We start from the raw sequence: 17,734 nt of genomic DNA on the forward strand, positions 1-17,734 counted from the left end.
GATTTAAGATTGGGATGTGATTTTGCAAATCTTACTGGAGATTGTTGGTATTCTTCACTTGAAAAATTACCAGGCAAGGATATGTTTCTTAATGGCACAGAAAGAAAAAAGCTCAGAGAAAAATTGTTGTTCAACATGACATTTAAAACTTAAGAGTTAATACAATAAAGCACCACCTGACAGAGAATAGATACACCTTAGGAGACAACCTCTTTCTCCAGCAAGGTTAATGCTGGTTTAGTACATTTTTATAGGATTCATGAAATTCTTCCTTAGTTGAAATGATTTTGATGCCATTAGAAATCTTCACTTATAATCTATTGTAAATTTAATGGATATAGCGAATTGTCAGAAGAAATACCAGTAAGACTCAGATCATTGGAAGGCTTCCTGTTACCAAGGAATCATTATTTTATATCGGTCTATGCCTCTTCCTGTTTGACACGTTAAGTGGGGGGGACCCTCAGTGAGGCCTCTTATAACCTGTGGCAATCCAAAATTTCTATTGCAGATGCTAATGGAATCCCTCAAAAAATTGGAGGTGAGTCATATCAACTAGATATTAAAAATTAGGAAAAGCACCTCAGAACTCAACCACAGAAGGCTTCAAATAAGAGAGGTGGAAGAGCACAAAGACTGGAAAAAAAATAAATTAGCATGTTTACCATAATTTTACTGAGCCTACTTAAATCTTCCCCAAAAAGAGAGCAACAACATGCCTCAGGCTTCAGAACTTTACTGCTCATTTCCCTCTGAGGCAGGGGTCTCCAACCTTGGCAACTTTAAGCTTGGCGGACTTCAACTCCCAGAGTTCCCCAACCAGCAAAGCTGAAGTCCGTCAAGCTTAAAGTTGCCAAGGTTGGAGACCCATGCTCTGGGGAGAAGTGAATGACCATATAGTGCTCTTGATGAAATGGGAAGGTTGGGTTTCCAAAGAACCTGGCATGTGGGTTGTAGCATTAAGAGCAGGAATAGAACAACTGTGGCTATATCCATTCATTCCCAAAATTAATGTGGTAGGATAAGCCGATGCGGCTGATGAAAACTGGAGGCCAGCAACCTCTGAAGGACTACAGATTCTTTGATCAGAACTTTGAGATACTTTTATTCATGATTAGAATAGTCAGATAAATGGCTGCATACTCAGCTGACATTGAGAAGGCGAAAGGGAATCACTTGTTACCCTGAAAGTGTGTTTTTCATTTCTTCCTAGGGACAATCCTGGGTAAAATTATCTCAAAGTTTCCATAGGTTTAATGAGACAAAGCAAGTAAAGAAGCAATGTTTAAATTATATGGGTACTTAAGATGTGCAGGACCTTTCTACAAGATGAACATGAAAACTAATTTGATGAACTTTAAGCAAACAAAGACTGTTTTGCAAGAAATTTGTATTTCTTGTGGTCAATCATAATTTCCTACTCTTAACACTCCAAACTCATCTACATCTTGGTGGAAGGATGTCCCACTAACCATTTGCTGAGGACATGTCCTCACAATAAATCCTCCATCTTGTTATGAGCCCATTATTGAGTCTGATTGAAGCTGATCTAAGATGCCTGAAGGAAATATTTTCTCTGCTATCTTAGTCTTAAGTCTCCCATGTACGCATTCACTTAAACACGGAGGAGCCGCCTTTGGCGTTTGGCAACTGCTAGAGACCAAAGGGCTCCTTTCTCCCATCTGGATGGCTGGCTATGCATCTGTTTGGCCTTTTTTTGTGTGTGGTTGCCAGAGAGACCATACCTCACTGTCATGGCACATATTTTTCTTTTGTGGGGTAGGCCTGGACATGGGAGTATCGATTGCATGTTAAACTGAATGCAGGTCTTTGAGGAAATAAATATTGCTACTGCAAAACAGGAATAAAGATGCTTAGGAAATACCATCAGGTTTTGAAATCATGTCCATCTATGATTTACTGTGCTGGCTTTTTGACAGCAATAATTGTAGACAGTGGATATTGTTTTTGTTTTTATCAAAGATTCACGAGAGAAGGATTGTTATGTTGTGCATGAAGGCAGACTCTGCTTTTCCCCTCTAGTTGCACCAGCAATGCCTTGCCCAATGCATTTTTATTTTGTAGGGCTGAGGTTTCCTGAAAAGAGTAGAATCGCATTCTTCTCCTGCAAGTGCAATCTAATTTGGGACGCAGACCTGTAATTTATCCCATGAGTTGTCACAATCTTGGTTTTGGCAGACTCCTGTGCAAAGGTTAGAGGAGAAACCTATTGGCAGAAGCTTTGAATAACAACTTAAGTATGTACACACTGAATGTCAAAACTATTGAAGTTTGTTTTGCCATCTTGAAAGAGGCAATTTTCTAATGGGTAGGGGGAAATGAGGTGCCATGAGCAATGCAAACAAATGAGGGTGAGAGCTGGGAAGGAGGATAAGAAGCAGGAATGGGGAGGGGGGTGTCACTTCAAACTCACTGGTTGTGGAAATAACTTTTACCTGGAGTAACTTTTACCTGGAAATGTCATTAATTCTCCTTATCCTCCTTAGAATTTACAGAACAGATATTATAGAACTGTTTTCCCCCCAGCCTTCGAAGAGCCAATCATTAACCTAAAAGTAATCCACATTGTTTTCTCAGAAGGCAGAAATACTACTGGCTTAACTGCCAACTGTGGTATGAAGTATGTTGTGGGTCTGTCCTTTTTGTATTGTCAAGAATGGGAACATAGCCGTACGAGCCCTTAGTAACCAAATATTCAAGCAGAAGGACATAGAAAGTGATTCTGGTGATGCTAATATGAAGCTAAGATTCCCATTGGGCTTTTTATTTTATCTGAAGGAGACACTGGAAGATGATGATAGTTCATATGGTGCTTGCCTATTATAAAAATGCTAGCTTTTGTACTTTGATTTTCTGTTCTCTGGGAGGCAAATATAACAACCTCTAAAGAAACTTTGAGAACTGGGGCCTTCTATTCTTGAGAAAGAGTGGCTCTCTTCTTTTTTCTTTTTGGGAAATTTAGATCATAAGACAATTATTATGGATACATATTTTATATAAACCACAAAATCATCTTTTACATATCACAGTTCCGACAAGCAGACCATATACATAAGTAGGCACTGTTACTGAAAGGCAAACAAGTAAAATCAGTGACAATAATTTAATCCTGGCAATTCTAGACCCATTTTCATGGCCTACCCATTTTAGTTCGACTGTAGGGAGATGGGACATAAGCACAATACTGAAAACTAGAAGATTTAAATAAGGCCAAATAAAACAATGATAACAAAACCCCAAATCATCACTCTGCGTTCCCTAGGCAACTATTCAATTATTTTTAACGATACCAGTCAGTAGTGAAATCAGTGTGGTATTTTCAGTGTTGCAAAATATGTCACAACCGAATTCTGATCCACACTTGCATGCATACAAGCCTCATTGAAGCCAACTATATAGGAATGCTAAGCATGGAGACTGTGCAAAATGCATTCCTTTCAATGACCCTTATAGAAGAGCCCATCAGAAACGTGAGCAAAAGAAATGAAGGTTCCAGTCAACATGATGCTAGTTGGGTTGATCCCATTGTACATTGTCCGCAAGACCAAACCGTTTTATTGGGGTTTATATGGGAACAGTTCTTACTAAACAGCTTCCCAAATTAGACTTTCTTTGGAGAAGCCAAATTCAAATATTAGGATCTCAAGCAACATGATCAAATGTCTTTCCCTTACCCCAGTAAAAAATAAAACCTGTTTCTTAAAAAACGTACAACATTAAAATGCAGTTTAAGGCTCACATATATGTGAAACTTAGGAATCCTGTAAAACCTTGGAGGTTGATCATACCTGCTAGTTATATGAAGTAAAATTCTTCATATACGTTTATAAGTCTAATAAATATATGCAATACATAAATATGCATATTACACATATTCAACTATGCATATTCATATATTATATATTTATATTGATATAGAGATATCTTTCAAATAGAACAGCACTTTGTTCGCTGTTTTTGTTCTCACCCTCTAAAAATAATCCTAAAAGAGTGCATTTGGTGAGAAGTCTGTACTTTCATTACTCATCTCCCTTGACAAGTTAGAAAAATCAGAGCAAACCAACTGCAAGGCAATGGAGGCAGTCACTTCCAGTTCACAGTACTGCAGTTAGAAAAATACAGTGAGGTCTAAGAGAGTGATGGAGCACGAGCTGCTCGGAAGAAGAAGGAGGAGGAGGAGGAAGGAAGGAAGATGGTCACATGACATTACAGCACTGACAGCGCTTTTTCTTTTCTGTACCTGGGACTTTCTCCATTGGTAAACTTTCTTCTTTTCCCTCTGGGGAAGACGGCTCTGTTGTGTCTGACAAGGGCCTCCCAGAAACTAACTCAGCAGCATTTCCATCCATGGTCGACACATCAGTCACTGTCTTCTCACGTAATGATTTTTCATCATCTTCGTCAATAAGGACCAGTTCGGCCTTGATTGTCTCATCATAGCCCAATACCTTTTTGGTCTCGTCTTCATCATCAATATTTTGATAACCCATAAATATCATTGTTACTGGGTGATCTGAACTGGCTTCTGGGATTTCATCCCCAGAAAGTTTTGCTTGGTGTGGAGGGTTCCTGGAAAGTCTTTTGCTGGATTTGTGCACCATCTCTAGTTTTGCTTCCTTAAAAAGAATTTGTTCCTTCATGTGGCTGAGGTTTCCATCCACTATTGATATAGCCCCTCCTTTTATGCTTGATTGCCCTGCTTTCTGAATAAGTTCATCTACGTCCTTTGAGCTTAACTTATGTACTCCGTTTTCTACCACCGTGCCTCCAGAATGCATCTCATAGACTACTTTGGTACCATCATCATAGACTTTGATTCCTCTCTGACGGGCAGCCTCGGGGCCAATGGGGGACGTAGAGAGAATCTTGGTCTCTCCAGTTTGTTTGTCTTTCTCCACATTAATTTCCATGCTGTACAAAGCTTGAATGGAAACAAGAGAGGAAGTGTTTGTTACAACAGCAAGAAGCATGTGAATGGTTAATTGCCAAACAGACAAGCAGACAACTATATACCCAAAGAAGCTGTGATCTAAAATGCCAAGCAGCCTATGTTAGAGATGCAAACTGTGAAGTCAAGCAGTTGTTATCTTAACAAAGGTTGATGCAACTTTTCTAGACAAATCTTTTCTAGTGAATTGATAACTTTCTAATATTTTCTGTACTAGGGTGTGTGTGTGAGAAACAAGCAGGTCTACCATAATGTCTATGTTATTGAATTAGTTCACATAGTAAATATGGTCATCATCCAAATTCTGATTGCCCACACAGAGGAAATAGGATATATAACACTTAAAATTACACGGGATATTTAACAACCCAGTGAGTTCCTCTTATGCTGGCCAAATGTTCCCTTCAGAAGTGAAGCACAGTAAAAAAAAAATCACTTGAATTTCTACTTCAAGGGGGAGTTTCTGCACAACTTAGAAGCTATATGTTACATCCATCATATAGCATCACCAAGAGGAAAGGACAGGGAATATAAATACCTTGATGTATGCATCATTATTAAAGTTGAGCATAGGCACTGATTCTGCAAGTCTATAGAATGCCACAGAATGTGGTATTAAAAGAAGTCAGTTTTCTAAGAAATTGGGCTGTAATTAACAAAGCAATTGTTTAGTCTTCTTGGTAGCAAAGATAGGCTTGAAAGTGAGGGATTATTGTACCCTAGCACAATCTCAGAAGCGAAAAGAGCAGTTTCAAGGGAACTTTTCAGTGATGAAAGCTTCAGAGTTATTTATAGGTTCTTATCCCATCACCAGCAGAAACAAACAAACAAAGAAAGAAACAAAAAAGAGATGCAAATACAGAAAATAATGCAAACCTTCCTGAATTGTTTATTTCTGTGCAACTTTAGAAAACTGAGCAGAGTACCTATGTAGACTTCCTGGGGCTTCTATTGTTCCTCCTAGAAATACTTCCACTTAAGTTTCAGTTACTTTTGCCACTCCAGGCCTCCCCAAAAGGGAGGGGACTACTTTATTATCCTTTTTTTAAAAGCATCTTGGGTTTCATATTTACTCCAATTCACCTAGCTTTAAAAGCAAGATGAATGCTTAGAGGAAACAGAAAAAGCAGAAATGGAAAATCCAGGGATAGCAAAGTTTTAATTAAGCCTTTTAGTTCTATTGATCAATACATACAGTGTATATAGGCCATAATATTCTACATGCTCATCTGAGTGTGCTCTGCTTCATAGATGAACATGCCATTTAATTTCCTACTGAATGACTACATATAGCTCTGCAATACAGTAGATGCGATCACAATGCATGTAGTAAGTAGAAAAAAAAGCCTTCAAAAATTCTTGGAAAGTACTGTTATTCTGTTGTCATTCTCTGTGATGATATACAGATAGTCCTCAACTTACAACAGTTCATTTAGTGACTTTTTGAAGTTAGGCAATCAGTGAAAAAAGCGATAGGACAATTTTTCACACTTACAGACATTGCAGCATCTTCAGGGTTACATGATCAAAATTCATGACAACTGACTCGTATATATGACGGTTGCAGTGTCCCAGGATCATGTGATAACCTTTTGCGACCTTCTGACAAGCAAAGTCAATGGGGAAGCCAGATTCATTTAGCAACCGTGTTACTAATTTTACAACTGCAGAGATTCAGTGAACAAATGTGGCAAGAAAGGTAGTGAAATGGGGGGGGGGGGATTACTTAGCAACTGTCTCATATAGCAAGAGAAACTTTGAGCTCAATTGTGGTTGTAAGTAAATGACTACCTCCATTTGTGATGGTCATTTACATGTGCAAGTTCCTTCTCATTACCATGTGCATCAAATGATGGCAATACTTATCCCAAAGTATATAGAAACTTTACTGGGAGGAATGTGGAAGGGAGCAGTTTAAAGCTAACACCACAATCAATCTTATCTGTAAATGTCTCATGACAAAATTTTGTAATTTTTCAGATTTTGGCCCATGAATGTAACATTTCATGCAAGCTTTTAGTCAACACATTTTCCTCAAACTGCTGTCTTTTAAAAGCTATTAGTTGGTCTCAAATTTTCAACTCAACTCTTAATCAGAAAATATAATATAATATAATATAATATAATATAATATAATATAATATAATATAATATAATATAATATAATATAATATAATATAATATAATATAATATAATATAATATAATATAATATAATATAATATAATATAATATAATATAATATAATATAATATAATATAATAATACAATACTATACTATACTATACTATACTATACTATAATATACTATAATACAATACAATATAATACTATATAATATTATAATTATAGTATAGTATAGTATTATAGTCATCCTTGAGTAATTAAATATTAGAAAAAAATGAAGACCTCGATAAAGGTAACAGAAGCCACTGGGAGGAGGTTTACAGAGGTCAACCAAATGTTTCCCTCCCCACTCCCAAATAATCTACTAATGTTTTGTCGCTTTCCTGAACTGTGTAGAAAGTGGCCTAACTGCCTCTGTAAATTGTTTTGCTATATCACACCAAAATTCTAATGCAAATGAATACAACTATGTACTTCCAGTTGTCTTGGTGAATTACAACCTGCATATCTGCCAATCAGCATAAATAACAGTTCTAGCTCTAAATCTACCGTAATGACAAAGGCAGATGTCCACTGTTGCTTGTTTTAAAAAACCAGTCTTTGCATTGTGAGGACCAGAGCTTTATTATGTGGATTTTGTTGATATAATGTACTCTGAATCACTTGACCTGTTGAATGTTTCATTTAATTTAAATATTTACATATTTTACACACAACGACCATATTCCAAATACTAATGTTGTTATCCTATTATTGTAATGCATGTATGTTCAACTCAGAAAACCCACTGAGTTCAACAGGGTTTAATTCATGCTATATATTCTTAGGCCTGTCATCTATATATCACAAAGAACTAATATGAGGATTGTTCACTCATTCATTCACTCACAGACGAACTATATAGCCAAACAAGAAAGCATATATTTATAGGGAAAAACCCTAATAAGCCTATAGGTTTGCAGGGTCTTCTTAAGCTAAAGCGAACACAAAGAATAGTAGCAGCACCAATAAAGGAGAATATTTGTAGCTCAGGGTTGTCAGGAAGGGTCCTTGGTGCTGCATGAGTTTGGTGTTTTTTTGGGCAAATGGCACTGATGGTATTATCTAATTTGGGTAATGAAATGTCTTCAAGAAAACAACCAAGCTCAGAGAGAACCAAGGATCCCTCAATAGTAGCAGTTTTATATAATATCTCATTGATCTGAAGTTTGCTGGGCACACCTATATCTAAGCTTTGGGGATAAAGTGGGGAAAATATGAGTTATTTTCCTTTGTATAATTTTTGGAATGGTAGTACATTATGAAATATTCCTGTGGGGTAAAGTAAGCAGCCTTTTTACCTGAGTTCTTGGCTCTCTGGAGTTCTGTGAAGGAGAGTTATGCCATCTTTAGCCCTCGAATTTTTGAGTGGCATAAAAGAGAATATTAATGTTATTTTCTATGTTACTATTATACTTTTAATACTGGGAATGGAGAGAGTAAATAGTACTTTTGGTACTTAGCATCTTGACTAAATGGGATACCATGTATTTATTTATGTAAATTTGGGCACTGCCTGATTCCAACTGACTGTGGGCAGTACAAGAATAATATATGACAAACCACAACAAACAAAAAATAAGATGGGATCCAGGCACAAAATACAGGCATAAAAGAAAAACAACAATTAATTGCACAAGCATACAATTGAGATGTTCCTTGAAGGCGGTCCCATAGAAACAATAGCATCAAAGTCCCTTTGTCCATATTTCATCCTATGAGGACTAATTATAAGACTCTCTCTAAAAATAAATATATATAATGGAATCCCAATAAGGGCTTGTGGGGTTTTTTGAAGGGGGGTGGGGAGATTGAACAGTTACATATTTGTAAACACTGTGCTTCTCATATTGAAAAACATATTTAATCATATATTCATACCCGATTTGTTAAAGTGATAGGTGCATTTGAAAGCCACGATCTTTGTGAATCTGGGCTCATTCAAGTAGTGTATGGTTCAGAAAAAGTTTGGATTTGCTTGTATGGTTGTTAACACACAGTTGTGTTTATTAGCTTAAGTAACTAAATAGTATTCTACTTAGACTTCATGAGAATGGGACCCTTCCTCAATTCTATTTATTAGTAGACGTGTTGGTTCACTTTTAATTTTCAACACTTTCAAATATGCCATCACTCTTAAGACAAATATCTTTGGGTCCTCTATCTCAAATGAGGAAAGAATTAAATAACAGCTCCTGGGGGACACTAAATGGAAAATGTATAAACAATAATTTCAAATAACTTCATCAAATTTAAAGAATGTCCCCTATCTAACTGTTTATAAGGGGAAAAATACTTAATGCAAATGCTGCTTTTTACAAACAAATCATTAAAAAGAATCGAAACCAATGAAATGTAGACTGATATATGAGAATAAATGCCACTGAATTTAAATTTAATTCTGAGCGAATGAGTGAGAAATAAAATTGAAGTCATTAGTAAATTAGGCAACAGTCAACATGATTAAGTATGTTAATTTGCTTTAAAGTTAGAATTAATTTTTGACAAAAACTTTATCTGTGGACATAAATACTCTTACTGCTTTTGTCTTTAAATAGATAAACATAATATTAGGTTTTCTATTGTCTGCCTATTAACAACTGTTAAAAACAAATCAAAACAATTCTATTCTATAATAGCTCATTCAACCTATGAACAAGTGCAACAAGTCTCTTTAAGTTTAGGTGTGGTGTCTGCCAAATCATTAGCTAGTTGTCAGTTCCCTATTCTATAAAATACAGCTGGTTGTCAGTCCCAGATAACCCAACATGTTCTTTTTTTTATTTTCCTTTTTTTGAAAGATCAGAATTGCTGAAAGAATAAACCAAATTCTATTGAGACTTACCAGTTACCCTGCTTGTTCTGTCTTTCCCAGGAACAGCCTCTGTTGCTTGTGAATAGAGAGTTGTGAGTTCAGGGATCTGGGAGTAAATGTAATTTACTGCATCTAGTTATCAAAGAATGGGAAATACAGTTAAATAAGACCCCAGAGGCTTCATTGCTTAGGCAGCAGTGTCCCTACTTATTATCCCAAACAATAGGCATCAGACGCTTTGTGCCAGATAACTGAATTAAAGCAGCAGAATGCAGAATCAGTGTGCTTTGATTGCCATTCAATAGTCTAGCTGAGGCGGGAGAGAGAAAGACCTGATGACTAAGACTTTTTAAGCGATATGGGTGTGAAATCATGTCAGGAGGTTCCACATGTCAGCAGGTCAATGACCTCTGAAAATGAAATACATCAAACAGTAATTTGCCTTGTAAAAACATGGAAAAACAGTAAGGTGCTTTGTACAGTATCTTTGCTCAAGTAAATGCTTTAGTTGGTACAATGGATGTGTGTGTGTCTTCTGGGGGGTTTTCTTTCCAGGGCATAAAAGCTAATGTTTATTATATTCAATGTGTGGATTTATAAAGTGTGAACTATCATACAGATTAGTGCTTGGGAAGGGCAGCAATTCAGCCACGAAGTGGTAGGCCACGTAAACTCATCCAACATCAGTGTGTGACACCACAAATGTGCTTCTGGAAGAATGGTCAAAAATTCCCATAAACACACTCCTGAACGTTGTGAACAGCCTTCCCAGAAGAGTTGAAGCTGTTATAGCTGCAAAGGGTGGACCGACGTCATATTGAACCCTATGGATTAGGAATGGGATGTCACTTACAGTAAGTTCATATGCGAGTAAAGGCAGGTGAGCGAATACTTTTGGCAATATAGTGTATATGGGTAATCAGTTTCAAAGACAGAATGGCCATGCAAAAAAGGTGAATTTTATATATTGCTAAGGCAGAGCAGGATTTTCAGGGCTGCTCTTAATGGTTAGGTAGCATCATATGGCAGTAGGAAGACTAAAGGTGTTTATATTTGAGATTAAGCATTTTGAATTGGGTGTAGAGATGGGGCAGTAGACAGCAAAGATCATCTAAATTAGCCCCATCAGCTTAGCCCAACTCATATTACTGGGCCATGAGGGGGAAGTTAATAAATCATATAACCTAAGTCCGTGATGGCGAACCTATGATACGTGTCTGAGGGCATGCAAGGTGTTGCCCTATGTCAGCTCCAGTGCATATGTGCGTGCTGGCCAGCTGTTTTTCAGCCTTCCGGGGGGTGGGGGAGGCTGTTTTTGTCCTCCCTAAGGGTTCAGGCAAGCCTTCTGAAGCCTGGGAAGGGCGAAAAACAGCCCAAACGGAAGTTCGTTTTCAAACTTCCGGTTTGACTTTTGGGCTGTTTTTTGCCTCCACAGGCTCAGGAGGCTTTCCTGAAGCCTGGGGAGGGTGAAAAGCAGACCCAACAGCCCAACCGGAAGCTGAGAAACGATCTGTTTCTGGCTTCCGGAGGGCTTCCGGGGGGCAGGGGGGACATTTTTGCCCTCCCCAGGCTTCAGGAAAGCCTCTGGAGCCTGGGGAGTGTGAAAACTCCCCCACTGTGGGGTGGGGGTCACGCACGCATGCACAGGTGAGTGCGGCGCATTGAATTGTGTGTGTGGGCACACATGCCCGATAACACAGACATACACAATTTTGGCATGCCTTTACAAAAAGGTTCACCATCACTGAACTAGGTAAAGGAAAATGTTCCCCTCGCACATATGTGCTAGTCCTTCCTGACTGAGGGGGGCGGTGCTCATCTCCGTTTTAAAACTGAAGAGCCAGGGCTGTCCGAAGATGTCTCTGTGGTCATGTGGCCAGCATGACTAAACGCCAAAGGCGCATGGAACACTGTTAACTTCCCACGAAAGATGGTTCCTATTTTTCTACTTGCATTTTTTATGTGCTTTCAAACTGCTAGGTTGGCAGAAGCTGGGCCAAGTAATGGGAGCTCACTCCATTATGTGGCACTAGGGATTCGAACCACCAAACTGCCAACCTTTCTGATTGACAAGCTCAGCATCTTAGCTACTGAGTCACATACATCCCTAGCATAACCTAGTCAATAACTGTTTTAACCTTACACTGAATGCTTTAGTTAACCATGTCATTTGAACAGAGAAGAAAAGGTCAACAGCAGATTAGTCTTCTATTTCTGCTGCTGATACAGATAAGCCCTCAAGTGGCCCTGCAAAAATAGGGCTGCTGAAAAACTGTCTTGGCTTTTGTTGTTGTTGTTCACATAAACTCTCAGCTATATGGGGGTGATGGTGACAGGAGGGAGCCATCGGGGAGGAGGGTTAGTCCTTCACAATTTTGCTCACAATGGCGCTAAGCTTGATAGCAGCTCCATGTTACTTTAAAGAATGTGATAATGGGGATGCTGATTTTAAAAAGGGACTCTTCCCATTTGACCAAGGAATGCATGATTCTTTATCTGCAGCTCACATAATTGAGTAATTCCATTTAAATCATGGCTCTATCAAAATGGTGGCATTCCTTTTTTTCTTCTCTGATTTTTACATTATGAACTGTCACCATATACAGTCCATACATCATGTACAATTCAGTTCATCCCAATATCTAATAAGATGTTTGTATGGTCACTTTAAAAGGTCTTTATTTATTTATTTTTTGATGGAATTAATTGAGTTTTAAAGTAGAAAAATTAAATGCTATGCCACCAGCTATAAATAGAAGAGGGCAATTTAAACTGATTATAACAAATATACTCCAGGCAAATTTATTAAAGGATGCTGTATCCAAAAAAAAGCAAACACGTAAAAAAAAAGCATATAAAGTTGGACATGATTGAATGGTTAAAACAACAATTTCCAGAATCCTCACAACAAACAGGCAGGCCACCAATAGCGCAGGTGGAGATGATTAACTTGATCATAAAACTCCATGGCCTTTTGCTACATCTCCGGTTTAGACTAGTTCTCATTTTATTGCTCCTCTTTCCACACAAATGATGCTCTTTCCTACTTTCACTTTGCAACTTTGCTGCAGGGCATAACTCTGAATGTAATCTATGTAAATAATTATAACAGAGACCTACTGATTTTACTCTGGTGTAGCAGACAAACCTCCTTGTAAAAACGCTTGGATGTCTGCATGAGAGTCTTTTGGGAATCCTTAAATTTGGGCTATTATTTTTAAATTGCCTTAAAGAAGCTAGTTATAGAACAAACAATTCATTAATAACTGGTAGGCAGAAGAGATAATATGCTGAATTCTAGACGAGGAGCCTTGCAACGTCATGCCTATTTATTGTATTATTAATTTATTTTCTTAAAACAATATACAGGTAATCCTCAACTTACAACAGTTTGTTTAGTGACTGTTCAAATTTACAATGATACTGAAAAAAATGATTGATGAACATTTTCAGTGTTGCAGCATCCCCAGTGTCACATGTTCAAAATTCGGATGCTTGGCAATTGATTCATATTTATTTATGACAGCTGCAGTGTCCCTGGATCATGGGATCACATTCTGCAAACTTCTAACAAGCAAATTCAATGGGGAAGCCAGATTCACTTAACCGTATTCCTAACTTAAAACAACTGCACTGATTCACTTAATAATTGTGACAAGGTCGTAAAATGGGGCAAAACTCAACAAGTACAAGCAACAGAAATTTTGGACTCAATTGTGGTCATAAGTCAGGAGTGTCAAACTGGTGGGCTGGATGAGTCACGCACAGGCCATGCCCTCCCCAGTGCTGCCAAGGGGGAAAATGTTACGATACATCATGTGATGGCAACCTGACGCTCTGTAACACATTTCTGCTGAGATGCAAGTTAGGCTGTTAGTCATTAAAAACAGCATGAGTTTCATATTTGGAAAGGAGGATACAAAGCTATCTGTACATCTCCAAATAGGTAAATCACAACTGAGTTCTAAAACTAGAGGAGGCTTGTTTAAAATAACCAGAAGGAACTGCTTGAGTTTGACACCCATGTACATATTTAATTTTATTGTATCTTGTTATATTTTGTATGAACTGTACACCGCCCCGAGTCCCTTTCGGGAGAGGGGGCGGTCTAGAAGCATTAAATTAAATTAAATTAAATTAAAATGTCATAAGTCAAGGACTACCTACATTAACAATAAAAAGATATTCAAGCAACTCTATGATTTGTAAGATTCAATTGCATTTAGGCAGTATTGTTGTTATACTATTATTACTATTGCTTTTTCAGTATGCAGATTCAAAAATACTGTAAAAAAGATTTATATATTATGGTATAATAAATAAACTGTTCCCATACAAACTGACATAATTCAGGATACATGTCTGGGCGTAGCACATTATTGAGTAGTAATTGATAACAGTAACGTGTTGAGTGATGATGTCTCTCATTTTTGGCAAGCAGTTCCTTCTGGGTTATTTTAAACAAGTCTCCTCTAGTTTTAGAACTCGGTTGTGATTTACCTATTTGGAGATGTACAGATAGCTTTGTATCCTCCTTTCCAGATATGAAACTCATGCTGTTTTTAATGACTAACAGCCTAACTTGCATCTCAGCAGAAATGTGTTACAGAGCATCAAGGCCTCTTTGTAAATTCAGAACTCTGGAATCTTACAAGTGACAACATCAATTGCACGCTGGCCTTCAGTTCTGATGGCCGAAGCCCAATACATCTGAAAGGGACCATTATGTATGTATATGTATATGTATGCATGAATGTGTGTGTGTATGTATTTATATATGTACAGTATGTATGCATTTGTATCAGGGGTGAAATGCTCTGAAGTCTGCTACTGGTTCGCTTCGTGTTAAATCACGCGGCACAGCAGATTGTCAATGAATTGTGCAGCACAGCTGATTGTCACGCAGCTGATTGTTAGAACTAGCATTTTTTACTACCGGTTCAGGTGAACCGGTCCGAACCGGTAGTATTTCACCCCTGCTTTGTCTCCCATCTTCATTATTTTTATGGATAACTCAAAGTAGCAAACGTATCCAACATACGGACCTTCTTCCTCCTATTTTTTACATGGCAACCTTGTGAGGTGGGTTGGGTTGAGAGTGACTGGTCCAAATTTATCCAGATGACTTTCATGGCTAAGGTAGGACTTGAACTCACGTCCTCCTGCTTTTTGTCTGGTGGCTATCTGGGCATGCCATCTGGATATATGGTGTGTGTGTCTGTGTCGTGCGCGCTATCTAGGTGGACCTATCCAAATGACCTTATATGCTATCAGGGTGGAACTCCACAGAAGTTTCGGAAGCCACACCCTCGTAAGTGCGCTTTCAGGGACTGCTATGTCAATGTGTTTTACAGCAAACAACCAGGTAGGCTTTCCCTAACAAACATGCCTTGGTAGCTTCTTTCGATGCCATGTCCTCAAAACTCTGCATTAGTCACCCTCAATTAGTTCTGATTTTAATATTGTATTTTCCCTCTTAGCTCACACCATAGTTTTTGGCCTGGATATGATCTAGCACATTTCATCTTTGGTATTGATGCAGTCAAGGGTCTGGGATCTGCACAGTCCCCAAACAGGTAATCCTCGACTTACACCAGTTCATTTAGTTACCGTTCAAAGTTACAACAGCACTGAAAAAGTGACTTATGACTATTTTTCACACTTAGAACCTTTGTAGCATCCCCATGCTCATGTGATAAAAATTCAGATGCTTGGGAACTGGTTCACACTTATGACCGTTTCTGTGTTCCAAAGACACGTGATCACCTTTTGCAAACTTCTGACAAGGAAAATCAATGGGGAAGCCAGATTCAGAATAAGAGAGTTGGAAGGGACCTTGGAGATCTTCTAGTCCAACCTTCTGCTCAAGCAGGAATGCCTATACCATTTCAGACAAATGGTTGTCCAATCTCTTTTTAAAAACCTCCAGGGTTGGAATACCCATAACTTCACTTAACAACTGTGTTAATAACTTATCAACTGCAGTGATTCACTTAACAACTGTGGCAAGAAAGGTCATAAAATGAGCCAAAACTCACTTAACAAATGTCTCCCTTAACAACAGAAATATTGGGCTCAAGTATGGTTGTAAGTCAAAGACTACCTGTATAACCCTTTATGTTGTTGTGAGCATGCTCTCTTCCCTCTGATTGTGGAAACTGCCCTCTAGGGCTGTTTTGATTGGACTTCAGGAGATCATGCACATGGCTTTCATAGAGCTACCTGACCACCTGTTCAATACTTTCCATAGGGATCCACACATCTTTTGAGCGCTCCTTGTAAACAAACATTTTATGCTCTTCCTAAAGAATGCTAGTTCTTTGATTGGGAGGGCAATTAAATTAGCTGATTTTCTGGCATCGTTTGTATGTACACTACATATTTTCTTCTGCTTTTTCCAACAAGTGGTTTGTGTGTTCTTTTGTACTGATTTTTAAATTTTATATTCTGAGGATTTTATACAAAAGTGCAACAACATTGCCAACACTGGATTGCTGAATAGCTCCAGATTTTTCTGAAAGTCTTCAAAACTTCCTTTCAAATTTTGAACCTTTCTTTCTTCTACCCAACAGATGTGCTCCCGTGTGCACCTCTGATGAATAGCATTTCCATCCATACTCTGATGAATATTTCACTTGTACTTCCCCTCCATACGGTGCAGCAGCTTTTTAAAAATCCCTAATAGCACCAGGTTTCTTTTCAGCCTTATTCAGTTGCACAGCTCATCTTCTAGAAAGACAAGAACTTTCTGGGCACTTGAAGATATACAATCTCAAAACTCATGACCTTGACCCAGAAGTACTTTAACATGGCCACGAGGAAGAGCCTATAGGATGTATGATTACCATTCCATCAAATATTATCAAAAAGGAAGCATCACTTTAGTGTGGTAATTTCTTTTACATATTAATTCCTTGGGCTGTTTAATATTAGTGAGATTCTATCAGAGTTACAAAATTTTTAGACAGAATGTCTTGAGGATCAGATAATGGTTCAACTAGATTACATGAATTTAATAAGTCTTATTGGAAATAAATATGTCCACATCCATAAGTATAAAGAGCAGTTGAATGGGTCCAAATTTGTTTTTTGTTTTTATTGCACCCCAACATTCTCTATGAGGGTCTTTTGTGGGAGGACCTGGGGGTTTCTTCTGTGCTATCAAGAACTGCTTTGTCTCCAACTGCTAAGATTTATTTTCAAATAATTGTGCTTAGTATGGAAGTACCTGGTTATCATTATCATTAAATTACATCATGAAATCTATATTTGTATGCATATATACCCTGTTGCTGTCAGATACATATAGAATAGGGTTTATCTATAGAATAGGGTTTCATGTGCAATGGCACATGAAATCTAAAGAAAGCTTATTGCTGGCATCAAGGACTTTTGAAAAAGCTTTATTCCATATTCTCTCTTTGGCTAACACTATTTTGAAGCTTAGTATATATGTGTTAAAAAGTAGCAAAGTACTAAATAAAATGCTCATCTATAATAATATATAGTTAAAGATATCAAGTATGAAAGCAAAGTAAACCACTTACCTCCATCTTGATGTGAGAAACTCTGAAATATCAAAAGCATTGAAATCAATTAGTTTGATATAATATTAGTGTTCAAAGTGCTTGGCACATAACATATTAATATTATTTACAGTACTCCTATAAATTAGGAATAGGCAGGAAGCCACTCTTAAGGGGGGCCCATTTGGAGCTGGTCACAGGTGGGGATTAGGTTCACATTTAAATATAATTCATGCAAACATTTTCTCTTGCTCAACTA

The 17,734-nt window shown here is 37.7% G+C and overlaps 1 protein-coding gene across 1 annotated transcript in view; it reads right to left on the minus strand.

The window, feature by feature from the left end:
* Positions 1-2,349: 2,349 nt before the first annotated feature.
* LOC309386011 (paralemmin-1-like) overlaps positions 2,350-17,734 on the minus strand; it is a 141,124-nt gene continuing 125,739 nt past the window's right edge. Inside the window, exons 5-7 of the mRNA XM_081940914.1 lie at positions 17,497-17,518; positions 9,980-10,081; positions 2,350-4,942 (exon numbers count right to left, since the gene is read on the minus strand). Coding sequence (XP_081797040.1) covers positions 4,218-4,942; positions 9,980-10,081; positions 17,497-17,518 — 849 coding nt within the window. The 3' untranslated portion in view covers positions 2,350-4,217. The remainder of the gene's footprint in view (positions 4,943-9,979; positions 10,082-17,496; positions 17,519-17,734) is intronic.

The sequence above is a fragment of the Natrix helvetica genome (genome assembly GCF_964273705.1).
Source record: "Natrix helvetica genome assembly, chromosome: 2".
Lineage (NCBI taxonomy): Eukaryota > Metazoa > Chordata > Lepidosauria > Squamata > Natricidae > Natrix > Natrix helvetica.